The 12,869-nt window shown below is 36.2% G+C and overlaps 2 protein-coding genes across 4 annotated transcripts; one reads left to right on the top strand and one right to left on the bottom strand.

The window, feature by feature from the left end:
- Positions 1-1,954: 1,954 nt before the first annotated feature.
- LOC112283595 (V-type proton ATPase subunit D) lies at positions 1,955-3,706 on the top strand. 2 transcript variants are annotated; one of them, XM_024522497.3, is made up of 2 exons: positions 1,955-2,140; positions 2,328-3,706. In XM_024522497.3, the coding sequence occupies exon 2, from the start codon at positions 2,351-2,353 to the stop codon at positions 3,098-3,100; it is 750 nt and encodes a 249-aa protein (XP_024378265.1). In that variant the 5' UTR covers positions 1,955-2,140; positions 2,328-2,350; the 3' UTR covers positions 3,101-3,706. The 2 variants fall into 2 exon arrangements, with proteins under 2 accessions (XP_024378265.1, XP_024378266.1); XM_024522498.3 differs by having other exon boundaries at positions 1,955-2,144.
- Positions 3,707-5,512: 1,806 nt separating this feature from the next.
- LOC112283594 (ATPase GET3D, chloroplastic) lies at positions 5,513-8,487 on the bottom strand. 2 transcript variants are annotated; one of them, XM_024522495.3, is made up of 7 exons: positions 8,040-8,487; positions 7,349-7,495; positions 7,121-7,195; positions 6,746-6,945; positions 6,474-6,636; positions 5,966-6,379; positions 5,513-5,820 (listed from the first exon to the last, which is right to left on the bottom strand). In XM_024522495.3, the coding sequence occupies exons 1-7, from the start codon at positions 8,274-8,276 to the stop codon at positions 5,683-5,685; spliced, it is 1,374 nt and encodes a 457-aa protein (XP_024378263.1). In that variant the 5' UTR covers positions 8,277-8,487; the 3' UTR covers positions 5,513-5,682. The 2 variants fall into 2 exon arrangements, with proteins under 2 accessions (XP_024378263.1, XP_024378264.1); XM_024522496.3 differs by having other exon boundaries at positions 7,349-7,593; positions 8,040-8,178.
- Between the last annotated feature and the right edge of the window lie 4,382 nt (positions 8,488-12,869).

The raw sequence follows: 12,869 nt of genomic DNA, 5'->3' as shown, positions 1-12,869 counted from the left end.
CAAATATGGAGTTGAAAACATTATTATTTTTAAGCATATAATAAGTAACAAAGATTTTTTCTAGTAAAAATATAAACTATTCTATTTTGGCTCAAAAAAAACATATGAAAATATTAATAGATATTTTTTTCCTGCATTAAAGTAAAAATTATAATGTTTCTACATAAATACTCTTAACTTGACAAACCAAACAACTATTTTGATTCACATAATTATAAAGTTCTTCATTGGAATTATTTTGTGCATATTAGATATGTATTTAAGCTAATTATTACAAGCTTATAGAAAATTCCATATGTAAGTAATAGATATAGAAAACTTTTCAGTAAAGTTTATATAGCTGCATGACGTATCTGAGAATCCCTAACACTCCAATCTACATCTATAAAACTTCATACACATAATTTGAAAAGAATAAATATATTCTATTTTTAAAAAAAAATACATGCATGTTATAGCTCTAAATAATATATACTTATTTAAAACATATATAAAATGGATTTTAAAAGAAATAACAGAACATTTAATTTCTTCAATATATTGGAATTAAAAGATGCAATGAATTACATAAAACATATTCCTCGACAAGTTGTCTATTTAAAAAAAAAAAGATAGTTAAGATTGACATGATTGGTGTTAGTATTGCATTGTTAAAATTTCCACATGCTTGCAATATGATTAGTTTGGAGCAATACTTAGGTAACATATGTAATGTAAGTTACAGTTGTATTTGCATTCAACTTATATACATTCTTAAAATACTATTTTGATAGCTATGAGCAATAGGATATTAAAAGACCAAGTCAAATAAAAGTGTTATTAAACATCCATTACTAATCTTAAATAATCCAATTTATAGATTGTAAAAGCCAAAACTTATAGCATAATAAAATAAGATAACAGCTAGGTAGACACCCCTCTTTTACCATATAGATACCTACCGTGTGGTTTCCTTAATTTATTAAGATTTTTATTTTATTTTAAAAGTTTTTTTTTTTTTTTTTTTTTTTTTTTTTTTTTTAATACTTCTAGTCATTTGTGCATGTTAACTCCATAATTTTATAGTTTTATTTTCTTTGATATAGAACATACATCTATATTTTAATATGTGATTTTAATCATTTAAGGACGAAAATAAGACATCATCTTGTCTGTTATTTATTTATTTATTTATTTTCATAATCTCCTCAATAATAACAATTTAAACATCAAAAAAATATTATCATTAAAAAGTATTCATGTAAAAATGATATTATTGTATGTATGTGGGGTGCATGGCCAGAAAGGGGATGTAATACACAGAAATTTTTACTACTGCAAATTAAATCACATCATTATCATAAATAATAGAAAAAAAAACATTAAATAATATTAGAAAAACCTTCATTTTATTTGTCAAAAAATATGCTGGTACATTTTTTATTATATCATTTTTATATTTTTAAATAATTGAAATAAATAATGATAAATTTATGTTACATTTATTTGAAAATAAAAGAATAAAGAAGATAAAAATGAAGGTCTTAGAGGATAATGTCAATAAAAAAATAAAATAAAATATATTAGACTTATTGATTTTTTGTTATCAAAATGGCATTACAAAGATTTTTGTTATTGACAAGTAATGATCATATATATATATATATATATATATGTACATATCTCTCTCTCTCTATATATATATTTTTAAAACAAGTTTGTGTATGTATGTATTATTGTTATTATTATAGTTTATATATATATATATATATGTATATCTTGCTTTTAAGCACCCACCAAGTCCAAATCTATGGGTGCCAGAACAAGGGAGCATGAGCGGAGATGGCGGCGTCGCGCGGGACGGGCTGCGAACGCGGTATCGCCACCATCGGTCTATCTCCCTCTCTCTCTCTCCCTCTCTCTCCTGCTCCCTTCTCCCTGTCGTTGGCTCGCTGCCTCTTCCCAAGCAAAGCAAAGCAAAGCAAGCATCACCTGGCTCTGTGACCACCATCACCCGTCTCCTCCTCCCACTCGCCATCCCCACCTTCTCTGGATCCGCCGTTGCCGTTGCCATTCCTGGTGCACTCACAGGGTTGTTGGGTCGACGCCAATTCATCGACCGGAGCTGCCGTTGCTGCTGCTGCTGCTTCTGCTAGTGCAGGTGGGTATGTGTTTCAGACACTATGTGGTGGTGTTGTCCACGAGTGAGGAATGGGTTTTGTGGGCGATTGATGATCCGGAGTGGTTACGGGGAAGGGTGATCAGGATCTTTTAGGGTTTGGCGGAATGTTTTGTGGGTTTTTGTTGTTGGGTTGTTGATTTGGGGATTGGATTTGGGAGGTGAGCAGGAGGGAGCTAGTGGCTGGGAAGGATGTCGGGCTCTAATCAGCGTTTGAATGTGGCTCCGACCATCACCATGATGGGAGTGGTGAAGGCCCGGCTTGTGGGCGCCACCAAAGGGCACCAGCTGCTGAAGAAGAAGAGTGATGCGCTCACCATGCAGTTCCGGCAAATTTTGAAGCGGATCGTGGAGACGAAGAAGTCGATGGGGGACACCATGAAGACGTCCGCGTTCTCGTTGACGGAGGCTAAGTACGCAGCAGGGGATAACATCAAGTATGTTGTGTTTGAGAACGTTGATAAGGCCACAATTAAGGTTAGGGCTAGGCAGGAGAATGTCGCTGGGGTGAAGCTTCCCAAGTTTGAACACTTCACCGAGGTCGGGGAGGCGAAGAACGATCTGACGGGGTTGGCTCGTGGTGGGCAGCAGATTCAGCTTTCTAAGTCTGCGTTCGTGAAGTCGATTGAAATTTTAGTGGAATTGGCGTCGTTGCAGACCTCCTTCCTGACGTTGGACGAGGCCATTAAGACAACGAATCGTAGGGTTAACGCTCTTGAGAATGTCGTCAAGCCCAAACTAGAGAACACAATTCAGTATATCAGGGGCGAATTAGATGAATTGGAGAGGGAGGAGTTTTTCAGGCTCAAGAAAGTGCAGGCGTATAAGAAGAAGGAGGTTGATAAGCAACTTGCAAAGAGCAAGGCGTACATGGAGCAGGGATTGGATCGACCAGTCAGCAGTCAAGTCACCGCAGATAACGACGATGACCTTCTTTTCTGATCTTATATCGTTTGTTACCTAGGCGATTGGCAGAACTCTCTTACAATCAGAATTTGCTTCATCATCTGGACGATTTCTACTTTTCAAGCTTCATGTGGAGTTCAATCGTGACGAGATATTAGTCAAGCATTCCTTGTTGAGGGGAACAAGATTTGTACTTGCTATCGGTCGGTTAAGTTTGTGTGAGAAACTGCAAAAGCTGTTATTCTAGATTAGACTGATAACCAGTATGTTTCGTCAGTTTCGATAATAGGGTTGTGTATTCTATGTCGTGTAGAGGATATTTTTGTCTTGAAGTGCTACTTCAGGTACAAATCTTTGATGCAGAAGGCTTGAGTATGTATGCAGAGCGGTACTGACAAGATAGCTGGCGAATCTGACCAAGTACTCCTCTAGTAAATAATTTCATAGTATTCTTTCTGGACCCTTTAGGAATGATCTGATTTTTCGGGGCTTGTTTTTATCGAGCTGACTAGCAGCATAGAGTCGAAGTTGTCAATGCTACTCTGTGAATGTTCCTGTGTCCTGTAATCTCGGGGTTCATTTAACGAATCTGCTTTGCTAGGTTGTGAATCAATTTAGCAAATAGCCTGCCTTTGCGTGAAACGCTTCTGTTCCTTATCTGCAGAGATGTGGATTCATTATGATTCTCATGTATTGAATGATGTGTCTGTGTGGGATCTGTGTGCAACGTCCGAAAACTAGAATTTTGCTGATCAGACCGTACCGCTGCAGCAATTGCGCGTAGAACACTGAACTACGGAACAGTGAAGGCCTGTTATTGTTATAAACATACAGGTTGTATACGAATTTGACATTGAGAGCCCAGCATACAAAAACGTGGTCTACCAAATCAACAAGCCTAGTTTTGCATCAATGTGTGCACTCAGTGCAACAAGGTTGCGCGTATTAACCTCAATCTAGTGTTGCATTTTCACTGCCGACCATACATGGCCAGTTTGCTTCACTATAAACCTAATTATGCGGAAAGTATGACGGGGAAACTCAGCTTCTAGACATATATGTCAAGTATCACAGCCAAGGAATCCATTCTGATGAAGCATTTATTGTTGGTTTCACTACACATCCTTCACAGCCCTAAACACTGCAGTGCAGAGGGATTTTTGTGCTTTCACTTCTCAGATCCACTATACAAAAATACTTGTATGACTGGTCACCTATTAGAATTGAGGTCATGTACAAATATAACTTGTTTCAAAAGTTTAGTTTTAAATAACGATTTCAATCGGAAGCTACGAACTTGAAAACCTCGTAGTTTGTGGTACTATATTCCAAGTAACTCATTGAGTTCTTGAGATGAAGAAGCTGTAAACCAGAAATCGCAAAGCTCTTCAGAATACAACCAAGTGTTGAATGTCCATTTAATTCCACTGCAATAGAAGGAAAATATTTGTGTTTAAAATTTAGAACTTAGGTTAAATTCTGACTTCCTACAATGTGTCAGCATCAACTAGAACTGATACCATCCAATTGGTAGTGTGTAATGTAACTTATTGTTTGCAATGTGATTAATTATATTAAAACTGGGATTCAAATAGGAGGCGCTTTAACTTGATTATATATATATATATATATATATATATACAAATTATATATCATTGTTAACCAAGACCTTTGTCATTAAATATGTTAAATTTTCAGGAGTCTCATTATCACCAAGGTAGACGCGTGGCAATTCCGTGGTCTAAAGCCGCGGCGGGCACATTGTTGCAATGGGAGGAAGGACATCAGCTTTGCAACCATCGATTCCGGCACTCACCAGCTTCGTGTGCCAAATTTGTGGGGTCTCGACGAAGGAGCGGCGATCATGCAACCATCAGGCAACGCCGTCACAGATTCCTGTGAATCCCATTCCCGCTTCCTGTCATATTTGCACTAAGTTGTGCTGGATTCGACATCGAACAAACAAGTCCCAACTGGGGTACTGCAGCAGAATCCTTCACCCGGAAGCCCCTTGCGCCATCACTTCCGTGCGAGCGAGCGATCTCGGAGACCCTGCAGACATCGTTTTTGAACCCTCACACTCGTTCCATCTCTGCAGTATGAGGTTCATCACAGGCACCAGCTAAATAGCGGGTGTTTCATGGTGTTGGTGACAACAATGATATAGCACCTGGAGTCAGAGGAAGATAAGGCGACGATTTTGAGTCCCAGTTTTATGCGGTTTAATCTGAGCAATCGCCTCTGCTCACTCCTGTCGAGGTGTACTCATCGAGCTTTCATTTTTTTGTGATGGGAGGAACTTTTCTTGTGACAAGGTTGTCGGTGCTTGGTATGAATGTAAGGCTCGTAGGGATGAAAAATGCCACATGGAAGACAACTGTGGCACCAAACGAGTAGCCACTTGGCGCATGTTGACTAAAATTCCGCGTCAATGCTAGCAAAATCGAATTAAAGTTTTAAGAATTCTGTGGCTCAATTCATCATGACCCTGCGTTTATCTTGAACCGCCTGGCCGAAAAATACAGGAAAGGTTACAAGGGACGTTTAATTAGGCAGACTACTCTCAGGAAGGGTGCGTTACCCTTGGAACAGTTTCGAATGTGACTAAATAAAAGATCTCACACAGTTTTAATTGTAACGACCAAACTCTTTTCCTGGAACTTAGCTCCAGAAACCTTCCCACGCATAGCAGCAGGTAGTACCACACTCCGGCGTTGATCTCCAGCCTCAACTAGCAGCTCGGATCCTCCCCTCAACTGACAATAAGTCCACACCAAATATCAGTCCATGACGAACAAATCATATCTGCTATGAATCATATGTATGCACCATCTATCTGCTGAATCATGATCGCAACATACGTCATGCTAGCTAGAACAGCATCAACAGAAAACCCCGTACCTGTGATAATTTTATGTCTGATTTTTGAAAACCAGGGAGGAAAAGTGTAACCGTTCTTGCTGCTTGATCAAAGGTAACAGGTGCCGGGATGGTTCCAGCTTGACTTGTTCCGCTCATAACGCTTTTAGCTTCCTTACTCAACCTTCCGAGAGCCTCGTCCCAATTCGGGGGAGAGTCAAAGGAAATGCTGGGTAAACCCGCCACTCTCAAGGGAACAAATTTCTCTACAAATCCAGCGTCTGGAGGAGTTGCCTCAGGAGAAGAGAGTGAATAAAGAGCTCCCGCCACATGTACTCCAGCTTGAGTGGCACAACCCCAATAGCGCAATGCTGTATCAACGGCTATTACGTTCTTTGGGTTTGTGACTAAAAAGCATGAGAATCTCTTTGGGTCCTGGAATGTCTCGACGACTCTCTGCATGAGAATATACACATGATCAGCCAGCAGCAATAGGACAGTAATAGTCGAAGCTATGCCATCACGATCTCTGAAAAGATGTAGAACACACCATGAGGATGCGGTTCGTTGCGTCCCAAATCTCGCTCGTTGACCTCGGTGAATCTCTGCTTTCATCGAGGAAAGCGTTCTCCATCAGCTTTAAAACTGATGGCAGAGCCACTCGCCCTGCATCTGTCTTCTCAGCAATGCTTCGAAATCGGCTCACATACCATCTGCACGTACAAGGCAAACGAGTGTTCAGTTTTGCGAGTTTCAAATCGGCTTCATTTCGCACCAGATCAACCTCGAATAACATTGTTAAGAAAGGGTTAGGGGAACCACCTGGCTCTCTCTGCCGATCCAAACATTCGAAAAATCTCGTCGCTACTATAGCAGTCGAACACAACCACATCATACTCTTTGTCATCGTTCATGCTCATCCCCTTGAATAGTCCACCAGTAAACCCGGTGAGCCGCTCGATGGCTCCCATTGCCAGAATAGGGTCCATGCCTGGGAGCACACTTAGCTCTTCTCCCTTTATCTGAATTCCAAAGAGCAACCATGAATTCCAAACCAACCACGAATAAAAAAATCGGATCAAACAAGAAACAAAAATTACAGTGCGCAGACTGTAACATGTTAACTCCAAGCAGAGTACTTACGTTCTAACCATTGTGTCAGAGGTTCACCCATAAAATTGTTTTGTGCCTGTGTACCTCATCTAGGGCTCCTTGACTGAAGTTCTGACGTTTGTCGGCGGCCTTAATTTGTGCCAAAGGCTCAATGATCATCTACAAGAATCACAGACGAATTTCATGTAAACTTCACTGGTATAAAATCGAACCAAGAACTGATTGATGGTATGTGGATATAATTCAGTCGCGGCGCAAACAGGTCATCGACCCAAAGAGGAGCTGACTACAAAATCGCACAAATATGTGTACCTTCGTGGTTTCAAGTCGAAAAGCAGTAAGGTTACCATTTCTGAACGAAGAGAGGGCGCTGCTCAGCTTTTGTCCAAGTAAAACATCGGCGGTGGGATCCTGGGATTGGATGAGAAGGCAGGTGCGCAAGCCAGTGCTAGCGTAGTACTGCACACTCAGCAACCACATTGGAGGTTATGGCTCCTGCGGAATTACCTGCTTTGAAAGACGGACCTGCCCACAAGCCCTTGACGATGGATGCTAACCTGTGAATTCATTGCAACATTTCCCACCATCATCCCTCCACATTGACGCCCCCTAATTCAAGCACATTCTCTTCAACTCACATTGCATCTACAAGCGCAAAACACTCTCTAAACAATCTCTTACAACTGCTGGATAATGCGAATTAACGGTGTCGTGATGATAAAATTCTTGATGATTGTCTAAAAGCCCTATACTTTTCCCCACTGTAATCGATCTTTCTCTCGACTGCCTCCGTTTGAAGACGAAGCAGCAATATCAGAGCTGTTAAGAGTAACCAATTGTGAATTGGTATTACTATCACAAACCACTGCTTGCAATTGTAGTTCCGACATTGCCTGGTTGTATAAAGTGCGCGAAGGATCAAGCGAGAAGACTATGGGATAGACGGAAAAGGGCAGAATTGAACTGCAAGCTTAGAGCTGAAATTGGGAGGTCAATTATATACCTGAGCTGCAAGAACAGCAGCGGTGGTCTTCCCCACACCACCCTTACCCACAAGAGTCACCAGCTTCGTTCCCTTCTCGCCACTCGCCCGTGCTCGCGTCTCCATGCTTCGCGACGACACGGACACGGGGGCGCACAATATTGCCCATCTCGTGCCATTCCGGGGAAACAGCTCCGAATCTCTGATCGTGGAGGACAGCAGTGGAGGCCTCGCGAACCACAGCGCCATAGCTGACATATCTTCCCCCCCAAGCTGTTACCTCTCGGTATCCTTCCTCATGCAAAGATTGCTCAACAACCCAATTCAATGCTGCTCCTGACTACCAACACGATCAGAGCAGGTAGCAGCAAACCCAGCCTGGAAAATCACTCCCGGCTACTTGTTTCACGAACAAACACTTGCCTAAACACAAGCTCGAGTGTTATCAGAACACACACACCACCACCACTCTCACATGAATGGCGCTTGCGGGGAAGGGTTCGGATTGAGGTCCGCTCCCACGTCCTCATTCCAGATCTGGATTCCAGGTCCCTATTTTCAAGTTTCGAAATATTATTGGAGGTTGTATTGTGTTGGATGTGGGGTAAGGAAAGAGGTTTCTGCTTGAGGTTGCAGCATCAATATATATATTTAGGGGAATGTTAAATAGACCCAATTTTTTACTAAAACAACCCACCCATCTTATCCAACATGAAAAAAAAAGAATGATTTTTATATTCATTTCTCCATTGTTAGGTCTACAACTAATAAAAACCAGCCACATTTATCATGATTATCATATTCTTCATCAAAGGTGGGTCTATTTAGTAAAAGCATGGGTCTATTTAACATTCCCTTGTATTTAAAGTTTGTAAGTTTTTAAATTTTTCAAATGACTATGGAACAACATCAAGCTTCTCCAAATTTATTAAACTAAGGTATTTAGGACATGGCATTTCACTATCCTCCAACTTTGGCAAAGATTCAAGACTTATACTTCCTTATAAATTAAAGTCAATGAGAGTTGGAAAGCCATCTTTTCTACCAAAAGAAGTTGAAATTTTTATACTAGAACTTCCATCAAAACATATTCGAACTTTCATACACAATCATGTATATTTCTTAGTTATTAGAAGATTTTTTTTCTTTTTTTTCATGCTAATTATCATGTTGGCTTGACCATACTTCAACACCAACTTAAAAAATATATAATTTGTTTATTATTTTATTACTTTATTATATTTTTTTTAAAAAAAATATTAAAATATTTTATTTTTCTTCTAACAAAAAATAGTAATCATAATGGCTGAATTTAAAAAATAAACTAAAGAATAAAAATAAAATATATAAAATATTTTTTTCTAAATAAAATTATTTATAAACAATTAATATGCATAAATTTAAAATATGTGGTTTAAAAATCACTATTATAGAATAAATTTAAGAGTAATCTTATCATGTATGTAAAATATGGATCATAAAGTATATATTTTTATATTTTCTAAAAAAATGTTAATTTGTAAAAGAATAAGATAAATTAAATTATATCATAAAACTATATTCATCCTAAATTCACTTCCAATTTGTAGATAATTATTTTATTATAAAAAAATCACAAAAAGAATATTTTAATTTATTCACAAAAAAAATTGATTAAAAAAATAATATATATATATATATATATATATATATATTAATAAAATACTATTAATTTTATGCTTTTTTAAATTAGAAATTATTTAAAAATCATATTTCATTTCTTGTTGATTATATTATTTGATTAATATTATAAATTTAACTTTTTATTTTTAATGATTTGATTTTTTTGAATTAATCTTATATCCAATCTCTTGATTAAATTTCTATAATTTTAAACTTATATATATATATATATATATATATATATATATATATTTTAATATAAATTATTTATTCATTTTATCTCTTAATATCTCAAATCTCAAAACCAATTCATTCTATTATGTTCTCGTAGACATACATATTTATTCTAATAGTTACTTAAATATTATGAATAAGTAAAAGTAGATTAATTTGAAAATATCTTATAGAGATGCTTCTTAGAAGCTTCATAGATGCAATTTTATTTTTATATTTGTCTATAGGTAATTAATAGGCTAAAAAATTTGCTAAAAAATAAGCCTTATTTTGTATATATTGGTTGCTTGTAGTACAAGCTAACAATTGTCATACATATAGAAAATTTACCTTGTAAGTTAAGACATGTGTTTACAAATAAAACACATACTAGAGGTTCATTAGAATGTTGCCATGTAGCTTTTAGTTAGATAGTATATATGGAGGCAAGAGTGAAGTCTTCTTTACTATTGTTAATACCTTTCTTGTCTTTAATCTAGTATCAAAGATATGAACTGAAATAAAATGCATAAACTTAGAAAATTTGTATAAAAAAAAAAAAAGATAAAATATAAATAAAAAAATATGTATATTAAAAGGAAATTAGAATGGCTATTGCCCAAAAACAAGGAAACTAAAGTCTCTTGAATCTAGACTAGAAGCAAAAAAAGAGTTGACAAGAGTAAAGAAGGCTTATTTCTTGCCTCTACATATATACTATCTAACTAGGAGCTACGTGGCAATGTTCTATAGGACCTCTAATATGTGTTGACTTTGCAAGACACATGCATTAGCTTACAAGGCAAGTTTTCTATATGTGAGCCACATAATTAGCTTCTTTTTCAAGCTACCAAGATGTGTGGCATATGGCCAACTTTTTGACTATGTTTTTAACTTAAAAAGTCAATTAAAGATACCTATAAAGTCAAAGCAACATCTTTAAAGCTTCTAAGAAGCTTTTATAGAAGATACTATGGAATTAATCTTCTTTTACCTACTTTTATCTAAATCATATAAATAATTATTGGTTTATATGTGTATGTCCATGATATTACTTTTCCTTCAAGGGACAAGTTCTACAAGGAGCAATCTTCATATATTGAGGAAATCTAAGATGTGGCAAATTGTATTTGCCACATATTTTGATCTTTGTTCTCTTCGAAGATAATTGATAGGCCCTTTCAACCATTGATAGTGTCTTATATCAGGGCAAGAAGACCACTATGTTATTTGGTCGTTGTTGAGGTCTTTATAACTTCCTTTAAATATAACATGTTGAACACCATTAAGAGTTGTTCCTACCTCTAATAAAATCACCAAATATTGAGAGTTCCTTGTAAGGTCGTGATACCAAACACATAATATCTTGCCATCTATTTGACAAAGGATATGTCATTCTTGAAGATCTTCATCTTGATTTTTTTGTCTTAAAGATTGTCACAATCACAATGTCTCATTTGACAAGTTTACAAATAAAAGCTCTTAAATTGAATCTATTGGTTGTTGGTTCTTAATTTCTTTAGCATCACAAATACACAAAAGCTACAAAAAAAGATAGTAGGTAGAGTGCAATCTTTCCTGGACCTTGTTTCTTTCATAGCAAAGACTTACTATTCATCATCTTGATTTAAATGGATGTCATCAATGAAAAGCCTCCATCACCTTTACTACATTTGTGAGATTATTTATTAGCTTTTATGTGCATTCACTAATATCATATCTACATCAATGGACAAGACATTCTAATTTATTTTGGCACTACCTTGAGTCTAAAACTTCTTCCACTTCAAACTCTTCATTATTGTCTAATTTTATAAGAGGAAGTGGAGCTTGTCTTCTTTTTGGTATGTTTATAATCTTGTATGATTCAAGAAGAGACATGTAGAATACAAGATGGATCTTCATTGCCTTTGATAGATATAATCAATAAGCAACTGGATTGATTTGTCTACAAATAAGAAAAGGTCTAAGCCTATTGCAGTCCAACTTATTATAATGACAAGTAGTCTTCATATTATGATGAAGCGACCATATCCTGTTATCTATATTGAATTATGGTTATTCCTTTTGATAGAAATCTGTATTGATCTTTTGTCATTCTTGAGCTTTCTTTAATTGCACCTTCATTCTTGCATGTAGCTTTGATAAACAATTTGGCAAACCTTCTGCCACAGGATTATCAACTTTTGAAAAGTCAAAAGTATCAAGTCATGGATGGTAACCACAATTGGCAAAAAAAGATATTTATTGCATAGAAGAATGCATCATATTATTATAAGTAAACTTTGCTAATGGCAAGAAGATTTTTCAATCGTCTTGTTGATAATTAATTATATACCTTAATTATTGCTCCAAAACTTGGTTTATGTACTCTGTCTATCTATCAATTTGATGATGAAAGGCCAAAAAAAGCTTTATGTCTACTTTTAAAATCTTAAAAAGAGTTCTTCAAAATCTTAATACAAATTGAGACTTTGTATCTGATATAATATCTTTTAACAATCCATGATATGGATAGATATTATTAATGAAAAGCTTGGCAGTTTTTTTTACTTGTGATAGATTTTATGCATTGTACAAAATATGCTATTTTGATAAAATGATCTGCTATCACAAATATAGAATCACATGATCTAAAAATAGAAAGATCTGTAATAAAATCCATAGAAATAGAAGATCGTAGTTGTTTTAGAATAGGTAATGGTTGAAGAAGTCTATAAAGTCAATGCCGAGGATTTTTTGACCTTGAACAAATATTGCATAATTGAACAAAGTCTTTTATTGCCTTCCACATTTGCAGCCACCAAAAATCTCTAGATATTAGCTCTAGAGGCTTGTTGTATCCAAAATGTCTTGCTATTGGAAAGTCGTGACATTGTCGTAATATATGAAGTCTTGCTTGAAAATACTCCAGGCACCTGGTTGTGGAAGGTAGAATGGAAGTTACAACAAAAAAATCTTAATTCTAATAGAATA

Source organism: Physcomitrium patens, chromosome 6 (assembly GCF_059467195.1).
Source record: "Physcomitrium patens ecotype Gransden chromosome 6, ASM5946719v1, whole genome shotgun sequence".
NCBI lineage: Eukaryota > Viridiplantae > Streptophyta > Bryopsida > Funariales > Funariaceae > Physcomitrium > Physcomitrium patens.
This window is presented reverse-complemented; position numbering and strand designations above follow the sequence as displayed.

Excerpts from the sequence above, each read along its gene's own strand:
- LOC112283594 (XM_024522495.3), bottom strand. The coding sequence starts at position 8,276 with ATGTCAGCTATGGCGCTGTGGTTCGCGAGGCCTCCACTGCTGTCCTCC. Across the intron at positions 7,196-7,348 it reads TTCGACTTGAAACCACGAAG|ATGATCATTGAGCCTTTGGC; the intron begins GTACACATATTT and ends TGATTCTTGTAG. Across the intron at positions 6,637-6,745 it reads GGATCGGCAGAGAGAGCCAG|ATGGTATGTGAGCCGATTTC; the intron begins GTGGTTCCCCTA and ends TTGTACGTGCAG.
- LOC112283595 (XM_024522497.3), top strand. The coding sequence starts at position 2,351 with ATGTCGGGCTCTAATCAGCGTTTGAATGTGGCTCCGACCATCACCATG.